The sequence below is a fragment of the Ipomoea triloba genome, chromosome 11 (assembly GCF_003576645.1).
Source record: "Ipomoea triloba cultivar NCNSP0323 chromosome 11, ASM357664v1".
NCBI classification, from domain to species: Eukaryota; Viridiplantae; Streptophyta; class Magnoliopsida; order Solanales; family Convolvulaceae; genus Ipomoea; species Ipomoea triloba.
In genome coordinates this window covers 10,349,681-10,374,416 of record NC_044926.1, presented here as the reverse complement: position 1 = coordinate 10,374,416, position 24,736 = coordinate 10,349,681, and the positions used below count along the sequence as shown (strand labels likewise).

At 33.0% G+C, this 24,736-nt stretch overlaps 2 protein-coding genes across 4 annotated transcripts; both read right to left on the bottom strand.

The window, feature by feature from the left end:
- Window positions 1-1,038: 1,038 nt before the first annotated feature.
- Window positions 1,039-23,599, bottom strand: LOC115996966 (tropinone reductase homolog). Of its 3 annotated transcripts, none has more exons than XM_031236411.1 (5): window positions 23,485-23,599; window positions 23,190-23,397; window positions 22,894-23,110; window positions 19,390-19,502; window positions 1,039-1,699 (listed from the first exon to the last, which is right to left on the bottom strand). In XM_031236411.1, exons 1-5 carry the CDS (start codon window positions 23,556-23,558, stop codon window positions 1,520-1,522), a joined length of 792 nt encoding a protein of 263 aa, XP_031092271.1. In that variant the 5' UTR covers window positions 23,559-23,599; the 3' UTR covers window positions 1,039-1,519. The 3 variants fall into 3 exon arrangements, with proteins under 3 accessions (XP_031092271.1, XP_031092272.1, XP_031092270.1); XM_031236412.1 differs by lacking the exons at window positions 19,390-19,502; window positions 22,894-23,110; window positions 23,190-23,397; window positions 23,485-23,599 and adding exons at window positions 2,285-2,397; window positions 5,093-5,309; window positions 5,690-5,897; window positions 5,984-6,063 and having other exon boundaries at window positions 1,042-1,699; XM_031236410.1 differs by lacking the exon at window positions 1,039-1,699 and adding an exon at window positions 19,063-19,242.
- On the bottom strand, window positions 12,343-14,811 carry LOC115996964 (tropinone reductase homolog). Its single transcript, XM_031236407.1, has 5 exons — window positions 14,665-14,811; window positions 13,881-14,088; window positions 13,590-13,806; window positions 12,992-13,104; window positions 12,343-12,753 (listed from the first exon to the last, which is right to left on the bottom strand). Exons 1-5 carry the CDS (start codon window positions 14,736-14,738, stop codon window positions 12,574-12,576), a joined length of 792 nt encoding a protein of 263 aa, XP_031092267.1. The 5' UTR covers window positions 14,739-14,811; the 3' UTR covers window positions 12,343-12,573.
- Window positions 23,600-24,736: the final 1,137 nt, after the last annotated feature.

The following is a 24,736-nucleotide window of genomic DNA, read 5'->3' as shown; positions in this document are numbered from 1 at the left end:
ACACACCAAGCAAAGAATAAGGACACTAAAGAAACACTTGTTTTCTCCCTCGAAACTCTGCTCTTTCTTTGTTCAAGCCACCTGTGTTCATCCTGCATTCTCGTTCGCCAAGTTCTAAGTTTGAGTGCTCAAACATTAGAACCGTAGTATGTTTTGTCCTGGGAAACCTAGACCGCAACGCTCCTAGCACACTGGAGGCGGTAAATAAGGTTTTAAGGAGAGAGGCAACTCGACTCGTGCTTCCAACCTACTTGAGATCATCCTCCTTTGTCCCTTTTTTGCTTCCAGGTTTTATCTTAACCTTTCGTAGGTTAATTTCCAATTTATCTACCTTTCATGGGTTTTATTATTTTCTCCATTTTTCCGGGAATTTCGAGAATATATTCTTACACAAGACACATACACATGTTATATATTTACTTATGATAGGAATTATTCTCCGATCTACGCGATAGTGCCCCCGATCTGTGGCGTTGGCCGGTCTATCCAGCTCTCGTTTTCCCGGCATGTGGCTCACAGAATAGTCCAGTCAGGCCCTTAAGCAAGGCTCAAATTGACCGGGTCGAGCATCTATCATTGGCCTTGTCCTTCTAAAAGTGTAGGCTAATAACCTCGCAACACTTGGCTTATGGATACGGGACCCGCCTGTAGGCCGGTGCATGCCCGCCACGCGGTCGCTATGCCGCAGGGCTAGTACTTGTGCCCTGACAACCTATAAATACAACATTTAATGTTGTGAGGAGGACTTTTGGCTATTTTCTACATAACAGTCAAGTAGTCCGGTAGCCTCTGACTCACTGTCACGTTGACCGAGCTACCCTAAGGTATAGACCTATTGTACCTGTTCATTTCTCAATAAGAGTATTTTGACCGTATCCGGTTACGTGTATTATTCTTACGTATTTGCGTCTTTACACTATCAACTTATCTTTGAAATGATTTAAGTACATAATTTGTGTTCATAAGCATAGAATTTCACAACACAAGACACACAATTCATAATTTAAAGACACAATTACTAATTTATTTCAAGTACATAATTTATATTCTTAAGGTGCATAATTTCATAACACAAAACAAAAAAATCATAACACAAAACACATACATATAAACCACAGTCCATAGAGCAGTGTGAACCTGGTCCAAGGATTGCTACTTAATTCGTAAAAAATATAAAGAGATTTATTATATTGTAACATACAAACAAAAAAAATAAGGGTGTGTTTGGTTGACAGGTTTTGGTATAAGGTATGGGTATTGTTATTGTTTGGTTGACATATTTTTAGGATACTGTTATTGGTTTAGAATACTCCATTAATTAAAAAACCTATACCCTTATTAAATAAGGGTTTCATTTCCTTTCCTCCATTCTTCCCCAACTATTAATAATCATTCTCATCCACCCTACTACCAAACATACAAAATACTTTCACCAAAACTCATTACCCTTATCAAGTATTTGATACCCATACTAATTCTAATTCTCATGTGCGAACCAAACACACCCTAAGAGTTTATTTTAGGGAAAACCAGTTATGGTATATCCACCATCAACGCAGATAGTTTGGCCAGTGATATATGATGCAGCAGGTAAGCAAAGGAAGGCCACCAGTGACGATACTTCTCCGACCTCTCCTGGCCGGCTTATCGGAGTCCGACGGATCATGCGCTCGATTTCATCTGATATTTCAGCATCACTCTGCATTGCCAATACATTGGGAAAAATATTAATGAATTCATTTTAATCATTATTAGAACTCACACTTGTGTGAGACCGTCTCACGGATCCTTATTCGTGAGACGGGTCGGGTTGGGTCAAAGCACCATGCAAATGTCATACTTATATGTGCAAATCACACACTTATATGCTCAAACATAACACTAATCAAAAATACAATTTTTGATACTTATAAGAGAAAAAGTAATATATTTTTCATAATAAGTAATGTTGACAAGTGTCTCTCACTTATAAGGGCAAATATAATACTTTTGAGGAAAAATGTAATAATTTTAAATCGAAATGTAAAAGTATTGTATTTTCCCTTAAAAGTATTATATTTACCCTAATAAGTAACAAAAATTTTATTCTTGATTAGTATTACATTTGAGCATATAAGTATGACATTTGTGTATATAAGTGTTACATTTGCATCTTGACCCGATCCGAACGGTCTCACACAAGTTTTTGCCAAAGTTATTAGTTATAATCTGATAATTAAATTAATTTAAGAAAAGAAATTAAAAGATTAATCTGAAAAGGAAAATTATGTTGTACTTTGCGTACATCGGCGTCATTGACGAGCTTGGTTCGGATGATCCAAGGTGCAACGGAGTTAACACGGATGTTGTCTTTGGCCCACTCACACGCTAAGTTTTTTGTCACTTGATTTATTGCTCCTACATATTTTTCACTTGGTTTAAAATTTATTAAATAAAAAATCACATAGAATAAAAGGAGTATTGGTATTTCGCCCCTAAAAAGATTGTAAGTACTCTTACTTTTAACTACATACTTTCTCAATCTATTGAAGTACAAATAGTTAATATCGTTTCCACTGAAACTCGAACCCACTCCCTTTTATATGGGACCTTCCATATAGGAGTGCAATCAGGTGCCACTGATACTCATATTTAATTGTTATGAATTTACCAACGTCACTTTGATTGAGCTTGTTGCACGGATCAAACTAATGCAGTTTACCTCACTTTTTTTTTCTCTCTTAAAAGTCATTCTTTTTATCTTTTCAAAGTAATATATCATAAAACATCTCAATTGAGATTGAGTTTGCACTCGAAAACATACTCACTAATCAATGTATGTGATGGTTCTTACATTATGTCCTCCGCACATGTGAAATGAGTATCGTTTTTACCGTTATAATTCTTAGTCTAGATTTATGTGTTCTGTTGGTTTTTGTTTATCCCTCATATAATAATTATTAACCAAACCTTTTTCAAAAAAATAAAAATAATTAAGTAAACCAATTTACTGCAAATATCCTTTTCCTACTAAGCCATGTCACATGTGTACACTTTTTGTACATATTGGGGTGTATGGTAAATAGTTGTTAGCTGATTGGGTTAGTGAGTTTGACTAGTTGATAGCATTAGCTAATTGTAGAAAGATGTTCGGTATAAATAAGTTGTTAGCTAATAATTGATTATATGCAAAATGACTTTCTCAAAAAGTTAAATGAAAAAGTTGTTTTAATTTGAGCAGTTTTTAAATTTTAGCGTTTGGGAGCAATAAACTATTATATCAAACTAATTAATCAAATACTTATATTGGTGGTTTAACCAAGTCAAACGGCTAATAGAGATAAAACAAGACAATATTGACTGATAAGCTAACTATGTTACCAAATGGGGTCATTATATTGACAGTCTAGTACTACATTAGACCACTAATCTTAAATCTTTAAGGAAAATTATTGCACTTTTCGTTTTTAAGTTATATGATAATTGTAAGATTCATCCTAAGTTATAACTGACGTTGCAAATTCGTCCTTTTCATAACAAAACATTATGGACGAGATTTACAATATTAGTTATAGCTTAGAAACAAGAAGCGAGCATGCACGACCTGTTAGAAAAGGATGAAATTTGCAAGGTCTGTTATAGTTTAGGGAGAGAAGTGAACACAACCAACAAGTAGTGACAAATTTTACAATTATCTTATTATAACTTAAGGACGAAAAATGCTATTTTTTCAATGTTTAATTTAACTCTTTAAATATTAACATGGTCCATTTAATTTATATTATTAAAAATCTAACGATAAAGTAAAATTGTTTCAAATTAAATTTGATTGGTGACTAATTGGAATTAGATTACTTAAGTTTTATTAATTACAACCTCAGCTCATTGGACTTGTGTTTTCTAATTTCCCACTACTTTTTGACTATTGTGGGTAGACAATTTTAAAAGTTCTTACCTCAACATCTATTAAGAAACAATTATGGTTCACCTAATGACTTGGACCGGTGTTTATAAAACTGCACCAACTTTTAATTAATTTAATAATTATATTTATTTATATGTCTCAGCCTGCAAGAAAGTGACTTCTAATTATAGTAACGCAACTTTAAAAATGCCGTGATGCAGGGCGGCTGATATTGTGCATCATCACTATTATGGATTTATGTATTTTATGTTAATCTATTATCTATTATGGATCATAGGTGTGCAGGCCGCAAAGGACGGAACTATGAGGTTTCATTTAAGTGTGATTCTATTCGATACCACATTGAAAATAATCATTTGTTATATCATGGACGAAGGTTCATTTTATATTGTGGACCTTGGTTAACTTATTATATGTTTTCAATTAATAAATTATGTATTTGGAAATAAATTGAATGCACATAATTTGTTAACTACATTCACTTTAAGCACATAATTAGCACTGTTTGGTAACATAGTTAGCTTATTAGTTAATTTTGGCTTATTTGATAATTATTAGGTATTTGACTTGGTTAAACGATCAATAAGGCCCTGTTTGGTAAATGGTTGTTAGTTGATTGGTTAGAAAATATGATTAGTTGATAACATTGTAGAAAGTTGTTTGATAGATTAGCTGTTAACTGATAGCTGTTTGGTATAATTTCCTTTTTCAAAAAGCTCATTGAAAAGGCTGCTTTGAGTACCCTTTTGAATTTTAGTATTTTGGAGTTACAAAAAGCTTATTAACCAAACAACTAATAGTGGTCAAATAAGCCAAAATTGACTGATATGCTGATTATTTACCAAACAAGGGCTAAGTGTTTGATTAATTAGCTTTTTATAAAAGTTTATTGCTCCAAAAAGCTAAAATTTAAAAAGTTGTTCAAAGTAACTTTTTTGATTAACTTTTTTAATCAACTAATTCACAGTTAATTTATCAAACATTCTTCTACAATCAACTAATGTTATCAATTAGTCAAACCCATCAACTCAATCAACTAACAATTATTTACCAAACACTTCCAATATATTAACTGCAAACACATAATTTTATGTCATTTTAGACCAGGCCTGCAACCTTGGTTCATGGTATAATATAGTGTGACTGGATAAGCAAAAGGATGCAGAAACAGGAAATAATAATACCTACCTTTGGATGCGGAATAGAGAGTAGATTTAATGACAGGAATGATTCCAACGGCAGAGGAGTTGAAAACTATGCTTCCCATTTGTGAAGCTTTGAGGTATGGATATGCCAATTGACAAAGGTGGAATGAAGCCTCAAAGTTGGTTCCCATTACATTTGTGTAATCTTCTGCTGTGAACTCTATTGCGTCCTTAGGCACTATTATCCCAGCATTATTCACCTATTTAAACAAAATAAATCATATCTTTACCCAAAAACACTATGGTCCTGTTTGGTAAATGGTTCTTAGCTGATTGGGTTGGCTGTTTGGGTTAGAAGGTATGATTTGTTGATAACATTGGCTGATTGTAGAAAGTTGTTTGATAAATTAATTGTTAGCTGATAGTTGTTTGGTATAATTTCTTTTCTAAAAAGGGTATTTGAAAATGCTACTTTGAATAGCCTTTTGAATTTTAGCATTTTGGAGTTACAAAAAGCTTACTATTTACCAACTAAATAGTGGTCAAATAAGCCAAAATTGACTAATAGACTGATTATTTACCAAACAGGACCTATATATAATGCAAATATATATATGATTGAAATGGAAAAAGAGAGTACCAAGATGTTGAGTTTTCCATTGAAGTGATTGGCGACTTTTTCCATCAACTCCTCCCTTTGAGGCCGTGAGGATATGTCGCAAGCAGATCCGGCGACTTTGAGGCCTTTCTCCCTCCATCTCTCAACGCACTCATCGACGTCGTTTTGATTCCGGGAACAAGTGTACACCTCTGCTCCAAATCCAGCTAGCTCTTCTATGATTGCATAACTAATGAAACAAAAATGTATCGCCTAAATCATTGATTTCAGCAAAAATATAATGGAAAAGGTTGGTAAGTGTTTAGTATTTCATACCCAATGCCTCTGGTTCCGCCAGTGACGAGGGCAGTCATGCCCTGAAGAGACCACTTTCCTTCTCCTCTGCTCATTTCTTGATGTAATTATTGTTAATGAAGGACCAAACACCAAAGCTTAGATTACTAATTATTGTTATAGTATGATTTTCTAGGTTTAGTCCATACCCACAAGTATATATAGATAGAATAACGCTACTCACCCCTTTAAACTTTTTCGGGATCCACTTCTAATTTCTGTTTTAATATGACATTATTTGATTAGATATTTTAATCTTTCATTACAAATTGGTGGGGATATGCTAATTCATGCCACCAATATATATATGTATGTATATATTAGTAAATGTAGTTTAAAAGGAATTAGATAATATATTATTGAGAAAATATCATTTTTAGTCTCTTGACTATAATACATGTATCAATTTTGGTCATTGACTATTGAATTTTTTAAATTAGGTGCATCACTATTCAATTTGTATTACATTTGGTCCAATACTATTAACATTTTCAAGTTAGGTGCATAACTATTCAATTTGTATCGCATGTGGTTCTGTCGTTAAATTTTCCGGTCAAATTTCTGACAAAGTCACATGTGACCGGCTAATTTATTTAATTTTTATTTTAAAAACTTAGAAATAAAAAATAAAAGAGCGCCGCGGAGGTGGGGGTGGGGGGAAAGAGAACGCCGAGGTGGAGACGAAGGAGGAAAGAGAGCTTCTTCTTGGCATTTTTAATCCAACATCCTCTTTGTCATTTTCTATTTAAAATCTATTGAAGGATGTCAATGATTAAAGCATCAATAATTACAAAAAATAAAAATAAAAATAAAAATGCAAAGGTTGCAAATATGGCTGTATTACTTCAATGTGAATCATATGTTAGATATAAATATTAGGAAAATTCACTCTTTTGGTCTCTCAATTGTTTTGCAACTATCAATTTAGTCCCTAATTTTTAATTCAGTCGAATTGATCCTCCAATTGTTTTAAATTTCGTCAATTAAATTCTCTAGCCACTGTTTATGAGAACATCTGTTAACATGAGAACTGTTCTTGTGTGTTAGGAATATTTTGTAATTAGATTTTGATGGGTCAAAGTGTATATTTTATTGAAAATTTTAGGCCTCCAATTTTGTTTTATAGGATAGTATTTAAGGAGAACAAACTGGCAAGGAAGGAGAAAAAGGGCAAAACTAAAATTTCAAGGAGAAGAAGAGAAAAATAATGTTTGGAGTAGTAATATTATTTTTAAGATGGAGGAAACGAGCAGCGTTAGCCTCAAAATAAATTAAGAGAAAAGAAGCATTAAAAGTCTTCCAAGCAACAAGTTGGTAAAGAACTTGCAAGGAAGGTATTGTAAACAAATACATAGTTCAAATCTTAGTGTTATCATTTTCAGCTAAGAACACTAAGGCTGGAAAACAACAAGGAGAATATTTAGAAGGGAAGGAAAACACTTAGAACAAGAAGGAGAAAACAAGGAGAAGAATACGAAGAAGGAAACAAGAAAAATATAGTGATCAATGAGTGTAACTAGGGGTTTTTTTTTTTATAAACTTTTAAACACTTTTATGAACTTTAAAAGTTTGGAGACTTTTAGGAAATTTTTAAAAATTAGGCAGTATTCAATTAAGATTTTTAAAGAGTTTTTAAAAGTCGTGTGGTATTCAATTAAAACTTTTAAAGAGTCTTTAAAAGTCATGCATGTTGACGGTAAGTATTGTTACCGGTGTAATATTAAACAAGTGAGTAACAAGGGTTTTGGTACAATAGGTAATCTGTTTCCAGTACAATGCAATAGTGTTGCTTGTCAGAATGTCCCCCTTCTCTACAACAAACTCTTCTTTTATATCTACTAGTGCAAACGACTCTCTGTGAATATGTAACGTACATTTAATCATATATGTACTAAGTGTGTGTGTGTGTGGAATGGTTCAGTTGCGAGTATAGATTCCCATGCAGTTGTGCGGTTAACTAAAAAAGACGCATCTTAAGCATCAAAATGGCGCACCTTAAGTACACAAACCACGCACCTTAAGCACACAAACAAAGCACCTTAAGAACACAAATCACACACCTAAAGCTTTTAAATGGCGCACTTTAAGCATACAAACCATGCACCTAAAGTTTTAAAATGGCGTACCTTAAGTACACAAATCACATACGCACCTTAAGAAGGAAATTCGTGCACCTTAAGTTTCAACAACTGACTCACCTTAAACACAAAAAACATGCACCTTAAGAAAGAAAACCACACACCTCAAGAATGAAATTCACGCACCTTAAATTTAACTTAAATGCAAAAAGACCAAATTATCACCGCGTGTTTTTTAATTATTGTTAATCCCGAACATTGATTTAAGCAAAATCAATAGCTCAAATTTAACCGCACAACCGCACATGAGACCATCAACCGCACGGGAACCCATTTTTATGTGTTTGTGTTCTCGCGCGTGTGTGTTTACTTATTTATTTATATTGAAAAAAAAAATGTATTAGAAATTATTACATTGTAAAACTGATTTGTTATTGACTTATGGGTTAATGTATTATGTATTTCACTATTTATTAGGAGTTATTACCTTATTAGTTATTATTTTATTTAACAAATTAAAAATGCATTAATGTATGTTTAAACTATTCAAATTATTTTAATATACATTTATTAATTTATTACATTAATTTTAATTTTAATTTTAAAATTTTAAAACTTGGCATCGGCCAAGGCCTGCGGGTCTAAGGCGGGGCCGGCCTTTGTTAGGCTCGCAAATTGGTGGGCCGCACCCCGCCTGCCCGCGTTGACAGTGTCTAGATATTATTTCATTGTATTATTAGAGTTAATTCCATTTTTTTGTCCTAGATTTATTAGTGACGATTCACTTTTAGTCCATTTTTATTAGAACATTCATTTTTTGTCCTAGTATTATTGTGGCATGACCATTTTTTGTCCTTTATCAACAAATCAGTTTAAATATCGTTAAATACGAGGACATTTCAGTCTTCAATTATGAATGTTTTTTTTTAAAAAATATAGTGGTTCAACATACTTTGTATAAAAAAGATTGAAATGTTTTTTATTTAACGATATTTCAACGATTTTGTTGTTGGAGGACTAAAATTGATCATGCCACAATAATACAAGGGCCAAATAAGGATGTTTTAATAAAAAGTGACTAAAAGTGGATTGTCACGTATAAATCTAAGACCAAAAATAAATTAACTTAATTCTTTAATTACTCTTCAACAACATTATAATCATTTCACTTTTAACGAAAAAATAAGTTAATTTTTTACCGACTCATCAATGGTCATTAAAAAAGACTTAATTTATTTTAGGGAAAATGGCAGTTTCCCCCCCTATGTTATGTGCTTATAACACTTTTTCCCCGTGTGTTATTAAAGTGGTAGTTTTTCCCCCTCAGTTATTTTAAAAGTGGTAGTTTTCTCCCTTGTAATATTAAATTGACATTTTTGCCCTTAAAAAAACCATTTCATTTATTTTTATTCTCCAACCAATTATTACTAATATGTATGGAAGATCATAGTTCGAGACGAACCAAATCGAACACTGTAGCAATTGAACTTAAATAGTATAGACGGTTACGGTTACGATTCAGAACCGAAAAAATAAAATAAAATAATTGTTGAATTTAGACTATTTTTAAATTAGAAATACAATTATAAAAATAAATAAATAAATAAGTTTTGATTGTCGGTTCAAAATCGAAATTGGAACCGAACCGTACCGATTTATCAAAATAAGTGTTTGATCATTTTTACTATATATGTCTGTGATTAAGTTCTGGTTCACGGTTCAAAAATTATTTAATTTTATTTTTCGGTTATAAATCGTAATCAGAACCGTCCATACTATTTCAGTATGATTGCTACAGTGTTTGGTTATGTTCGAATCGAATCGTGATCATCCATACCTATAAGTAATAATTTGTTGGAGAAGAAAAATAAATGAAATAATTATTTTTAAGGGTAACAATGTCAATTTAACATTTCAGGGGGAAAAACTGTCACTTTAATAACACAGGGGGAGAAAGTGCTATAAGCACATAACATAGGGGGAAAAAGTGTCATTTTCCCTTTATTTTAATAAGACAATTGTTAGGACATGATTTTTATTTTCAATATTAACTATTTAAAGCAACATTCATCTTTATTTTTACTTTTATCACAAGTTGAAAATACTCATTTTGATGATATTCAAAATAATCAATTTTATTTTATATTAATTAACTTTAATGTTTAATTTAAATATTACATTAATTATTTACTTAATTTAATATTCATGTGTGACATTAGTTCAGTCGCACAATGTGCATATTTTTATAACTAGTTATCATATAATAGTGAAGATATTTAAGTTTATCGTTGATTATCCTAAAGTAAAATAAGTAATTTTATGGTTTCAAATGGACTTTAATATTCATTAACTTTCTGTAAATTGAATTACCTCAATACAATTTAATTTTCTAATATAAAGTCATATTATTATAAGTCAAGACAAATCTCTTATCAATATGCCAAAAGGTATAGTTAGTAGAGGATACATAATTTTAATTTTTCTTTTAATAATTTTGTAGCAGATAGCACCATATATATTTCGATGACAGGATGCTAGACTCGTCTCTTCGAGCCGCTGTCCAACAATCACCCTTAGCTCTCAACACTTGTCAGCCTTAACTGCATATCATGTTTTCAATGGGATTTAGATGCGTGATATGTTCTGATACCAATTGTTTTCCAGCATCTACTTCTAAACAAGGAATTGAATCTTCCTTTGATAGATGATGAGGGGTTAGCGCCAATTTGAAATTTGAATTTGCCTATTGTCACTTAGCAAGTAGTATCCATCCAAAAACTGTAACATTAATCCTTGAAAATATGGTGCCAAATCCTTTACTTGAGTAGCTTGAGAACCATAAGATAAATATCGTTTCCCAAGGGTGTAAGCATACTTTGGTTCAGAAATATTCTTCTACGTATCACTAATTTGTTTGAGAAAAAACTAGTAGATGTGATAATATATAAGTTGTAATGTGTCTAATAACTCTTTGAGCAAATTGTCATTTTAGTCCACTGACTATAAGGGTCCTGTTAATTGCAATTCACGACTTTTAAAATTGTTAATTTCGTACTTTAACTATTCAATTTTTGTCAATTTCGGTAACTCCGGTCAAATTTCCGGCCAAATGTCACCAGAAAGTCCTAAACCCTAAAATAATGAGGGTATTTTAGTCATTTCACACATCTTTATTCTTCTCCGTGAGCTCTCACTTTTCTCCGGCGAGCTAAATTCCCCCTTCGCGGATGTGCCTCCGTTGCCATCGCTCAGTTCCCAGATTATCGTCGACGGTTGACACTGCCTCTTTGCAGCGAAGTCTATAAGTTTCCCTCTACCTACATCTATACATTTCTCCTAATTTAATCATATGGTCATGCTTGTTTGATGAGTTGTACTCAATTACATAAGAGTAATAGTTTGAATTTTTTAAATATTGAAATGGTTTAGGTTTTAGAAACAGTTCATAAATGATTATTTCATAAAGCATGCTTAATTAATTAAGAACTTATGAGCTCAACTTGGCTTCATTGGAATAGTTCTCAGCTTGGCTTTGCTGAAATGAATTTCTGACTGGAATGGTTAATCTAGGAACTGAGTGCTTGCAATGGAGGTACGGCGGCGAGGGGTTGAATGTGGCGACGGTGGCGGAGACAAAGGGTCCAGTCAGAAAGACAATTTAGAAGCCATTTTGGTCCGCCAGATCAAGAGAAGAAGAAAAGTGGGAGCTCGCCGAGGGAGTAGACAAGATATGTAAAATGACAAAAATACCCTCATTATTTTAGGGTTTAGGACTTTCCGGCACATTTAGCCGGTAACTTGGCCGGAGTGGTCGAAATTGACAAAAATTGAATAGTTAAGGTACGAAATTAACAGTTTTGAAAGTCGTGGATTGCAATTAACAGGACCTCTATAGTCAGTGGACCAAAATGACAATTTGTTCAAAGAGTTATTAGACACATAGTTAGTTATTAGTCGTGGAGGTTTTTGGTAAATAGTTGTTAATCAATTGGGTTAGTGAGTTTGACTAATTGATAGCATTAGTTGATTGTAGAAAAAGATATTTGGTAAATTCACTGTTAGCTAATAATTCATCACATGAAAAATGACTTTTTCAAAAGATTGATCGAAAAAGTTTGTTTTTGAATTTTAGCGTTTTTGTTACAAAAAGCTAATTAATCAAACACTTATATCTATTATTTAACCAAGTCAAATATATAATAGTAGTTAAATAAGTCAAAATTAACTGATAAGCTAACTATGTTACCAAACAAGGTTACTATAGGCTAAATAAAAATTAATATATATTCAACAGTGTAAAACGCACAAACATAATTATTCAAATTTGCAGTGCAACAACATCCATAAAACAATTAACACACGGTAGTGCCACATTATTCCGATCCCCTCTAAAATTTGTCTACTTAACTCTTAACATGACATGCACTACTTCAACCGTGAACAAGATAAAGAGATTTATTATAACATAGACCAAAAAATAAGTTATTTATTATTTTATGCAAAACCAGTAATGGTATATCCACCATCTACGCAGATAGTTTGTCCAGTGATATATGATGCAGCAGGCAAGCAAAGGAACGCCACCAGTGATGATACTTCTCCCACCTCTCCTGCCCGGCTTATCGGAGTCCGACGAAGCATGCGCTGGATTTCTTCCGATGATTCAGAATAAATCTGCGAAATTTCATATATAAGTATTACAATATCTATCAATTAAATTGGTATCAAATTTTCTGTAATAAATATTATAATTTCTGTAATAAGTAGCAAACAATTATCTTTTATTCGACTCAGCTCACGAATTAAGATATGTGAGATGGTTTCACACAAGTGTGACTTTTAAATTAATTACAAAATGAAATTTCATGATTGATATAATTTGGAAAGGAAAATAATGTTGTACTATATGTACCTCAGTGTCATCGACGAGCTTGGTTCGTGTGATCCAAGGTGCAACCGAGTTAACACGAATGTTGTCTTTGGCCCACTCACATGCGAAGCTTTTTGTCACTTGATTCATTGCTCCTACATTTTTATACTTATTTAAAGATTATTAAATAAAAGAAAGAATATTATGGAGTACTATTTTGCCTCTAAAAAGATAGAAGTAAAGCATGATACTTGTAGTACTTAAAAGTTTACGAATTCGGTTCTTTCCAACATTAGTTTGATCAAGCCCACTGTACAAGATCTTTCTAGTACCACTTACTTCTTTTGTGTGGTTTGAAAGTTATTTCGATCCCTCCATCCAATTTTATGTCTTTCCATTTTAGTTTGTGTCAAAATAGTGTCTTCTTTCCAAAATTGAGCATAGTTTGTTCCAAAATAGTTCTTTCCAGCATAGAAAGTTATTTTGATCCCTACATTTCTCAATTTATCCTTTTGACTTTTTCAAATTTGTAAACTATTAATGAGGTAAGTACAATTGTATTTATACAAATTACTTTTGAGCGATGAAAAGTTAGTAACATTAGTTTTGTTGCATTAAAAACGGTGCAAAAAACACCAACCTTTGGATGCGGAATAGAGAGTAGATTTAATGACAGGCAAGATTCCAGCGGCAGAGGAGTTGAAAACAATGCTTCCCTTTTCTGAAGCTTTGAGGTATGGATATGCCAATTGACAAAGGTGGAATGAAGCCTCAAAGTTGGTTCCCATTACATTTGTGTAATCTTCTGCTGTGAATTCTATTGCGTCCTTAGGCACTATTGTCCCAGCATTATTCACCTATTTAAACAAAATAAATCATATCTTTACCCAAAAACACTATATATGATGATAGAAATGGAAAAAGAGAGTACCAAGATGTTGAGTTTTCCGTTGAAGTGATTGGCGACTTTTTCCATCAACTCCTCCCTTTGTGGCCGTGAGGATATGTCGCAGGCAGATCCGGCGACTTTGAGGCCTTTCTCCCTCCATCTCTCCACGCACTCATCGACGTCGTTTTGATTCCGGGAACAAGTGTACACCTCTGCTCCAAATCCTGCTAGCTCTTCTATGATTGCATATCTAATAAAAACCAGACAAAAACTTTATCATGATAAACTCACTAACATATTAGAGCAACCTTGTGGTTTTTTTGTAGGTCACTTAGGAGAGAAAAGCAAGTTTTTCCTTTTTTCCCCAAAAGTGAACCCCACCCAAAAATCATATTTAGCCAAAAATCCTCCTTTCTCGTTAGATAAAAATCAATTCTTAATATTTTCTTCCTAAAAATCTGAACAAAAACCACTATTGTGGTTGCTTTTATAAATCATGAAAAAATTGTAATATATAAATGTCACCTCTTAATTCTAAGTGTAGTATAAATATTGCACTTGAATTATCTAAACATGTGTATATATTATTCCATCCATGTTCAGCAAATTCATAATTCAAGGGCAATATTTATAGGATGGGCAACAATATATATACACGTTTCAACAAGTTAAGAACAACATTTATACCACTTTGAAAAATGACATTTATAATTGTTCTTTAAACTGAAAATAAATTATTACAATTTTCCCTATAAATCATTGATTTCAGCAAAAATGGAAAAAGGTTGGAAAGAGTTTAATTACTACTTCATAGATACATACATACCCAATGCCTCTGGTTCCACCAGTGACGATGGCAGTCATGCCCTGAAGAGACCACTTTCCTTCTCCTATGCTCATTTCTTGATAATTGTTAATGAAGGACCAAACACCAAAGCTTAGATTACTATAGTAGCTTAATACACAACCTGCTGGCCGGTTATATTATGATTTTCCCATGTTTATTCCATACCCACAAGTATATATAGACAGAGTAATGTTACTCACTCTTCAAACTTTATTCTTTATTCTTTTTAAACGCATTAACGACATGTTTAGTTCACGAAATAGGTCGAAATGACATTCTCGGGAATAGGACTAAGTTTATACTACGGATATAACTAAAGAACCAAAAATGTAAGTTTTCCTTTAGACAAGTTTTAAGAGTGCGGGTGTTGTATTTTATTGTCTAATTTGTATTTTCAAAAGTTATTTTAACAATATAAAAATTTGGGACGAATTAATTACTTGGAAATGAAAAATTACAAAAGTGACAAAAACAAAACATATAGTCATAGACTTTAAAAGTTTAATTAGATGTAAAAATTTGGGACGAAAGAATTGCACTTGGCTCCTGCTATATCAAAGCCAAGTTTCGATCCTAAGACCTGTGGGTTATGGGCCCACCACGCTTCCACTGCACCACTCTGATCTTTTTATTTTAAATTATCATAAATTTATTTAACCGTATCCAGGCTAGATCGACACATGCCCTTGTCGCCTGTTTACCGAACTGAAAATCAATGTGTGCGATGAGATGCAGTGCGCTCTCGGTTGAAATTTGTTTTTCTTTCGTACTAATCGACTGAGCTAAATGGGCAAGTACAATAGTTTCTTCCATGCTAATACTAATTCAATACTAAAATTAATACAATCAATTTTATTCCATTTCTTATATATGCAACAAGACCAAATTCGATAAAGGCATTCTTCAATACATACTAACACCAATGCAACAAGACCATCTTTGATTCAACAAGACCAAATTTAATAATGACATTTCCTTTAATACACTAATTCAATACTTTAACATTAATGCCATCAGTTTTATTATATTTCATTTCTTATACAACAAGATACAGACCAAATTTGATAGACATATTTTCTCCCATACTAATACTAATGCTATCAACTTTATTCCATCTTTGATTCAACAAGACCAAATTTTATGAAGGCATTTCTTTTAATAAACTAATTCAATACTTTAACATTAATGCTATCAATTTTATTTAATATCTTATATATGCAACAAGATCAAATTTGACAAAGGCATTTTCTTCCATACTAACACTAATGCTATCAACTTTATTCCATCTTTGATTCAACAAGATCAAATTTTATAAAGGCATTTCCTTTAATAAACTAATGAAATTGAAGCGATCGACCCTGGGCACCTAAGCCGAATCAGGGCGGATAGCTGGCTGAGGAGGGCTAACGTAACTGTTTCCCAAAAAATAAAATAAAATAAAAATAACGCTCATGGGTAGTCCATGCATGCTGAATATAAAGCACCTTTATTTAATTAATTTATTTATTTTGTAATGGTGAATATATGCTGTATTTTGGTGGTTGCTGAAGTTTATGCTATTCCATTTTATTGTGCATATTATTGAAGGAATATCTTCGTCAATCACCAGTGGAGATGCCAGCGAAAGTATAAAAGTTGACATATATCTTCTCTCTTTTTTTTTTTTGAAAGATATGACAGATATATATGATAAGCGCTAGGTGCTAGTCGGGCCGTAGAGAAGCGTCAAGCACCTAGACGATTTAGGCGGGGTATATATAAATATAAATATATATATATAAATAAATAAATAAATAAATAAATAAATAAATATATATATATATATATATATATATATATAATATGACGAAAATTAACAAGGCCCAGCTGACCGGATTAACTCGGTTAACACGATCAAAATGGACGAGTTAACTAAGCCGAATTAGGCACTAGGCGATTGTCTAGGTGACCGAGTCGACCGATTTAGGCGCTAGGCGGGCGCCTAGGATGGGAATCGCCACAGTCTAAGGGCGCCTAGACCAATTTTTACAACAGTGATCTGAAGTTAGCTTAGTCATTAGGAAAGCTAGTTTTTTCTGTTGCATGCAGTTGAATGATGATGCTCATGGGTAGTCCATGCTCTTATTTTCTATTAATACCACTCAATAATAATATAGTAATAAGATCACACTCTCTCATAGACAATAATAATAGAAAAAGTGTTCAAATTAGCCATTGAACTGAACACAAAAATATAATCAGGCACTTAAAAAAATGTGTGATTAGATCCCTCAAATGATCAAATTTGTTCAATTATACCAAATTGCAAGTTGATCATTTCCTCAACAGGTTACCATTCCAGGTGGTGCCTATGTGGATATTAAATTAAACATATTTGTAATTATATTTTTAAATTAACTTTTTAAATTATACATTATTACTTTTATTATTAGCCTGAATCCTCAAATTAAAGAAATGTTTTCCCTAAAATCTCCAGAACTTGCGAACTATAATACATAAAACAAAATATGAGCAACGAACCTATGAACAAGAAAATGGTTAGTAGGTTCGCAGGTTTGTTGCACACAGAAAATGAGAGGTTGTTATGATTGGAGATTTTGGAAAAAATCATGTCCAATTTCAGTCGAACAAAACGCGTAAAAAGGGACAGATTGGAGCTCAAAGCCCCTTGCCCACAAGGTAGACCGAATCCGAGAGCTCGGACAATCAATCGCGTGCGAAGGCCGTGTCACTAAGTGACGACCGTAGAATGCTAACGATGCCTTTGTGTCCATCCCGTGCCTGATCCAGTAGCACCGGAGGCACGACCCGGCCAATTAAGGCCAGGAGCGCATCGCCGGCAGAAGGGACGAGACGATCGGTGCACACCCAGCGGGCGGACCGGCCGGTCCATCCCAAAGTCCAACTACGAGCTTTTTAACTGCAACAACTTAAATATACGCTATTGGAGCTAGAATTACCGCGGCTGTTCGACGGCCGCTCCGCCCAGGCTCACACCCAAGGTTTTGCAGCCACTGCCACGCTCTCCTACTCATCGGGGCTTAGCTCTTGCCCCTACGGCCAGGTATAGGTCGCGCGCTTGTTATTTAATTTAGGGAGACTAATAATAACAATAATAATGTTTAATTTAAAAACATGATTTAAAAATATAATTAAAAATATGATTAATTTAATATCCACTTAAATGCCATGTGGCATGGTAATATGTTGAGGAAGGGATTAACATGCTATGTACTGTATAATTAACAGATTTAACTATTTGAGAGATTTAATTACACATTTTTTGAGTTCAATATAGTATGATTGCATTTTTGTGTTCAATTTGATGGTCAACTTGAACGTTTTTCTATATAGTCACACACACATAATGGAAGTCCCAAAGTAACTAGGTAAAGAGCGAAACCACCTTTCTTGTTGCACTTTAATTTCTTTCTGTTCAATTTTCAGCTTTCCAATGCTCCACTACTAAAAGTCAAAGAACTATTGTACTATGAAACAATATTTGTTAGCGGATCTGTTAATTTTTGACGAATTTGACCATCTTTAGTGATTTGACTCGGTCAAACAGCTAAAGATAGTATTTGGTAGCTAAAGATAGTATTTGGTTGTCAGCGATTTGGAGCAGCGGTTTGTTCTAAAATTCCAAACACTGCTAATAACAGCGTTTGAGTTAATTCTTCCCCAAAACACCCTCCCTTATTATTAAAATAAAAAATTATGTTAATGAATAAAGAAGCCTTAGGTTTCTCTTTTCTTGCCCATCCGATGTGGGATGGACAAAATAATTTTTTTTTTGTTTATTATTATTATTATATGTATGCCCTTTTGGTCATTTTATATGTTAATCGCTAATCTAAATAGTTAATTTTACCAAACATTTTTTTACAAATCGCTAATACATTTTGCTGGTCAAACCTGCTAATACAATCCACTATTTGATAACCGCTAACACAATTCGCTACCACTAATGGCTAACTGTTGTCGACATCCATAAAACAATTAACACACGGTAATGCAACATACATTATTCAATTCCAATCTTAAACTCTTAACATGACACTACTTTAACCGTAAAAAAAAAAAAAAAATATATATATATANTATATATATATATATATATATATATATATATATATATATATTTATAAATACTCATTTAAATATGGACTATGCTTTATGTGCGGTTAATGCGGATTCACCGGTAGATACGCAAAAAATGCACCACACCTAGTGGTTCATTTCAAACACTTTGTGGTGCATGTATAAGTACCTAATGGTAGGTGACTGCATGACCATACAGGAAGCACTGTCCGCACGGGAACCTGACCTATTTATTATATATATTATAACATACAAACGAAAAAATAAGAGTTTATTTTAGGGAAAACCAGTAATGGTATATCCACCATCTACGCAGATAGTTTGTCCAGTGATATATGATGCAGCAGGCAAGCAAAGGAACGCAACCAGTGACGATACTTCTCCCACCTCTCCTGCCCGGCTGATCGGAGTCCGACGGATCATGAGCTCGATTTCATCTGATACTTCAGCATCACTCTGCATTGGAAAAAAAAATATTAATGAATTCATTTTAATTAATTAGAACAAAAATTTATTAGTTATAATCTGATAATTAAATTAACTTAAGAAAAGAGAAATTAAAAGATTATTCGGAAGAGGAAAATTATGTTGTACTATGCGTACCTCGGCGTCATTGACGAGCTTTGTTCGGATGAACCAAGGTGCAACCGAGTTAACACGGATGTTGTCTTTGGCCCACTCACACGCTAAGTTTTTTGTCACTTGATTTATTGCTCCTACATATTTTCACTTGGTTTAAAATTTATTAAATAAAAAAATCACATAGAATAAAAAAAAGAGTATTACTATTTTGCCCCTAAAAAGATAGCGAAGTAAGTAAAACATGATACTCGTACTTAAATATTACGAATTTGATTTTTGTTGACATCATTTTGATTGACGCGTCGCACGGGATCAACCTAGTGCAGTTTACTCTCTTGTATGGTTTGCAAGCTATTACACATGAGCAAGATTTACTGTGTGCATACCCTCATATAGTTACGAAATTTCCCTCAGCTCATCACTCAAAAATAATTATTATTTTATCAAATATTTTATATTGAATATTTTAAAAGTCATTTTTTATTTTTTTCAAAGTAATATATCATAAAACATCTCAATTGAGAGTGAGTTTGCACTCACAAACATACTCACTAATTAATGTATCTGATGATTCTTACATTGTGTCCTCCGCACATGTGAAATGAGTGTCATTTTTACCATTATATATAATTCTTAGTCTAGATGTATGTTGTCTGTTGGCTTTTGTTTATCCCTCATATGATAATTAAGTAAACCAATTTACTGCAAAGATTAAATTCATTTTTTGTCTCTAGATTTATAGGTTTATAGGTGACAATCCACTTTTAGTCATTTATTTTCAAAACATCCTCTTTTGGTGCTATTATAATTGTGACATGACCATTTTTTGTCATCTATCAACAAAATAGCTTAAATATCGTTAAATACAAAGACATTTCGATCTTCAATTATGATTTTTTTTAAAAAGATAAACATAAAAAAATATAACGAGTCAACGTACTTTATATTAAAAAGATTGAAATGTCCTTGTATTTAACGGCATTTCAACGATTTTGTTGTGGGAGGACCAAAAATGGTCATGCCACAATAATAATAATAGGACCAAAAGAGGATGTTCTGATAAAAAGGGACTAAAAGTGGACGGTCACCTATAAATCTAGGACCAAAAATGGAATTAACTCTTACTGCAAATAACATTTTCCTAATAAGCCATGTGTACAGTTTTTGTACATATTAGGGGTGTTTGGTAAATAACTGTTAGATAATTGGGTCAATATGTTTGACTAATTGATAACATTAGTTGATTGTATGTAGAAAGATATTTGATAAATTAATTGTTAGTTGATAGCTAATTACATGCAAAATGACTTTCTCAAAAAGTTGATAAAAAAACCTGCTTTGAATAACTTTTTGAATTCTAGCGTTTTGGAGCAATAAGCTATTACATAAAACTAATTAATCAAACATTCATATTGACTGTTTAACCAAGTCAAACAGTTAATAGTGGTCAAACAAGTCAAAATTGACTGCTAAATTACCTATGTTACCAAACAAGACCATTGCCATTTAATTTGTAGTACTACTAGACTAAAAGACATTAGACCACTGACCTTAAATGTTTAAGGAAAAATTATTGAGTTTTCGTTCTTAAGTTATAGGGTAATTGTAAGATTCGTCCTTACTTATTAGTTGTGTTCACTTTTCATTCATCCCTAAGTTAGAAAATGGACAAAATTTGAAACGTCTGTTATAACTTAGTGATAGAAGTGAAAAGAGCCAACAAGTAGTGACAAATCTTACAATTACCCTATAACTTAGAGATGAAAAGTGCAATTTTCTCAATGTTTAATTTAGCTATTTAAATATTAATAACTTGGTCCATTTAATTTTTATATTATTAAATAGGAAAACTTATAATTTATGGCCCTCCATAGTATGTCAATTATTAATGTCACCCCTGAATTATTAGTGGTGTAAATGTTGCCCCTCAATTTTCAAAACGATACATATATTGCCCCTCCCAACTGTAAATGTTGTCCTCAATTTTCAAAACGGTATATATTTTGCCCCTCCCGTACGGTATGGGAGGGGCAATATATGTACCGTTTTGGAAATAGAGGGGCAACATTTACACCACTAATAATTCAGAGGTAACATTGAAAATTGACATATTATGGAGAGACATAAATTACAATTTTCCCTATTAAATATCTAGTGATAAAGTAAAATTGTTTCACATTAAATTTGATTGGTGACTAATTGGAATTCGATTACTTAACTTTTATTAACTTCAATCAAGTCTCGTTAACTGAACCTGCCACATAAAATGGGATGGAGTGAGTACTAAATTAAACATTTTGCATTGATACATGGATTAATATAATACTTACTTAAATGAAAGAGAGACGATGTTTTGGGTGACGAGATAAATTCACAGTGACTACTTAAGAGTGTGCGCACTGGATAAATCTACTCCAGTCAGTGCACTAGATTGACCTTTTAAGACAGGCTCGACAAAAGAGTGTTGACAATAATCAAACTCGTGATCTTCATATACGAGAATTATACTCAACTCACTCGACTACTTCTTTCGAGGCAAGGGCCTCATTTTATTTTTACTTTACCTGTTATTTATAGCAGCACAAACTAATATCATAAATAATAATTAATATTTAAAAGTTTCCAAATCTTCATATTTCAAATTCAAAGGTAATTCTCAAAATTGAGTAATTACTGTTTTTTATCCATCATTCGACTTGTGTTTTCAAATTTGCCACTACTTTTTGACCCTATTGTGGGTAGACAATTTTAAAAGTTTTTACCAATCAGTTTTGAACATCTATTAAGGACAAATTATGGTTCACCTAATGACTTGGACCGGTGTTTATAAAACTGCACCAACTTGTAATTAATTTAATAATTATATTTATTTATATGTATATTGACTTAGCTTTCTCAGCTTGCAAGAAAGTGACTTCTAGCTTCCACCGGCTTAGTTTAGTAGTTTTGTAAGTCGCATTTAGGAGAAGAGATTAAGTTTTAAAACTCGACAGCGGCAGTATGGAAATTATGCATAAAGTGAGTAAATTCTTTGTGCAAACCAACATTTGGGTTATCATGATTTACATCCTCCCACATACTCTGTTGGGTCTAGGTGTGAAGGTCCTTTAGAGTGGGGGATTCAATCTTTCGAAAGAAGAAAGTGACTTTTAATTATAGTAATGGAACTTGAAAATTGCAGTGATGTAGGGCGGCTGAAATTGTGCATCATCACCATTATGGGTCATGTGTGTGCAGGCCGCAGGAGGATGGAACTATGACGTTTCACTTAAGTGTGATTAAACTTTGATACTTATTATGTGCTTTCTGTTAATAAATTATGTTTTCAAAAAAAATAAATAAATTATGTATCTGAAAATATATTGAAAGCACACATCATTTGTTAACTATATTCAATTCACTTAAAACACATAATATATTAATTGCAGACACATAATTTTATGTTATTTTGAATCAGGTCTATGGTATAATGTAATATGAGTGGATAAGCAAAAGGATGCAGAAATGGGAAATAATAATACCTACCTTTGGATGCGGAATAGAGAGTAGATTTAATGACAGGCATGATTCCAACTGCAGAGGAGTTGAAAACTATGCTTCCCATTTGTGAAGCTTTGAGGTATGGATATGCCAATTGACAAAGGTGGAATGAAGCCTCAAAGTTGGTTCCCATTACATTTGTGTAATCTTCTGCTGTCAACTCTATTGCGTCCTTGGGCACTATTGTCCCAGCATTATTCACCTATTTAAACAAAACAAAATAAAATATATCCAAATACAAATATATGATAGAAAGAAATGGAAAAGGAGGGAGTAGCAACCAAGATGTTGAGTTTTCCATTGAAGTGATTGGCGACTTTTTCCATCAACTCCTCCCTTTGTGGCCGTGAGGATATGTCGCAGGCAGATCCGGCGACTTTGAGGCCTTTCTCCCTCCATCTCTCAACGCACTCATCCACGTCGTTTTGCTTCCGGGAACAAGTGTACACCTCTGCTCCAAATCCTGCTAGCTCTTCTATGATTGCATATCTAATAAAAACCAGACAAAAATTTTAACATGTCTTTCAGCAAAAACCGAAGAGGTTGAAAAGTGTTTAATTACTACTTCATACATACCCAATGCCTCTGGTTCCACCAGTAATGAGGGCAGTCATGCCCTGAAGAGACCACTTTCCTTCTCCTCTGCTCATTTCTTGATGTAATATTGTTAATGAAGGACCAAACACCAAAGCTTGGATTACTAATAGCTAAAGACACAACCTGATGCCGGCCTGATATATATATATATATATAATATAGTTTAAATGGGGTTGGGGTGCTCAAGTGTGGTTGTGCGTGAGAGGAGAGTCATTGATATTGCCAAAATCGAGGTTCAGGATTAACAACATTTTAAAAGGCGGTGACAATTTGGTTTTTTCATATGGGTCAAACTTAACTTAATGTGCATGGTTTTTGTGATTTTGAGGTTAAGATGCGTTAGTTGTTGAACTTAAGTGCGTCGGTTTAAAGCTTTTGGTGCGTGATTTTACTTCTTAAGGTGCGTGGTTTGTGTGCTTAAGGTCCGTCAATTGTTGAAACTTAAGGTATGTCAACCTAAGGCTATAGGTACGTGGTTTTCCTTCTTAAGGTGTGTTGTTTCCCTTCTTAAGGTGCATTTTTTTTTGTCTTTTTGTTTTGTTTTGTTTTTGTTTTTTGTTATGTTTTGTTTTTTTTTTTTGTTTTTTTTTTGTTTTTTGTTTTTTGTTTTTTTTTGCAGGTCTAAAACACAAACAATATTCTTTATAAGATTTTCTCTACAAAGCCATATTTATGTTAATCCAGCTTAAGGTGCATAGATTAGAAGTTTAAGGTGCATCAGTTTAATTTTTTTTTTAAAGAATATATTACTGCACAACTGCACGGGAACCCTTCCTTGCACCTGAACCCTTCCATTTATAGAGTACAGTTCAAATGCGGTTGGGGTGCTCAGGTGCCGTGAGAGGATAGAGCCATTGATCTTGCCAAAATCAACGTTCAAGATTAACAACGTTTAAAAAATACAGTGATAATTTGATTATTTCCCATATGGGTCAAAGTTAAGGTGTGTGGTTTTTCTTCTTAAGGTGCGTGATTTTCTTTCTTAAGACCGGTGCGTGGTTTTGTGCTTAAGGTGCGCGATTTTGAGCTTAAGATGCGTTAGTTGTTGAAACTTAAGTGCGTCGGTCTAAAGTTTAGTTTTAATTAGGTGTGTTGTTTTCCTTCTTAAAGTGTGTGGTTTGTGTGCTTAAGGTCCGTCGATTATTGAAACTTAACGTGTGTCAGCCTAAGGCGATACGTGGTTTTCCTTCTTAATGTGCATTTTTTCGCAAAGATTTTTCCTCCTACAAAG

Excerpts from the sequence above, each read along its gene's own strand:
- LOC115996966 (XM_031236411.1), bottom strand. The coding sequence starts at position 23,558 with ATGAGCAGAGGAGAAGGAAAGTGGTCTCTTCAGGGCATGACTGCCCTC. Across the intron at positions 19,503-22,893 it reads TCTCTATTCCGCATCCAAAG|GAGCAATAAATCAAGTGACA; the intron begins GTAGGTATTATT and ends GAAAATATGTAG. Across the intron at positions 1,700-19,389 it reads AGCTCGTCAATGACGCCGAG|AGTGATGCTGAAATATCAGA; the intron begins GTACGCATAGTA and ends TTGGCAATGCAG.
- LOC115996964 (XM_031236407.1), bottom strand. The coding sequence starts at position 14,738 with ATGAGCATAGGAGAAGGAAAGTGGTCTCTTCAGGGCATGACTGCCATC. Across the intron at positions 14,089-14,664 it reads GGTGGAACCAGAGGCATTGG|ATATGCAATCATAGAAGAGC; the intron begins GTATGTATGTAT and ends GGTTTTTATTAG. Across the intron at positions 13,807-13,880 it reads ACGGAAAACTCAACATCTTG|GTGAATAATGCTGGGACAAT; the intron begins GTACTCTCTTTT and ends TTGTTTAAATAG.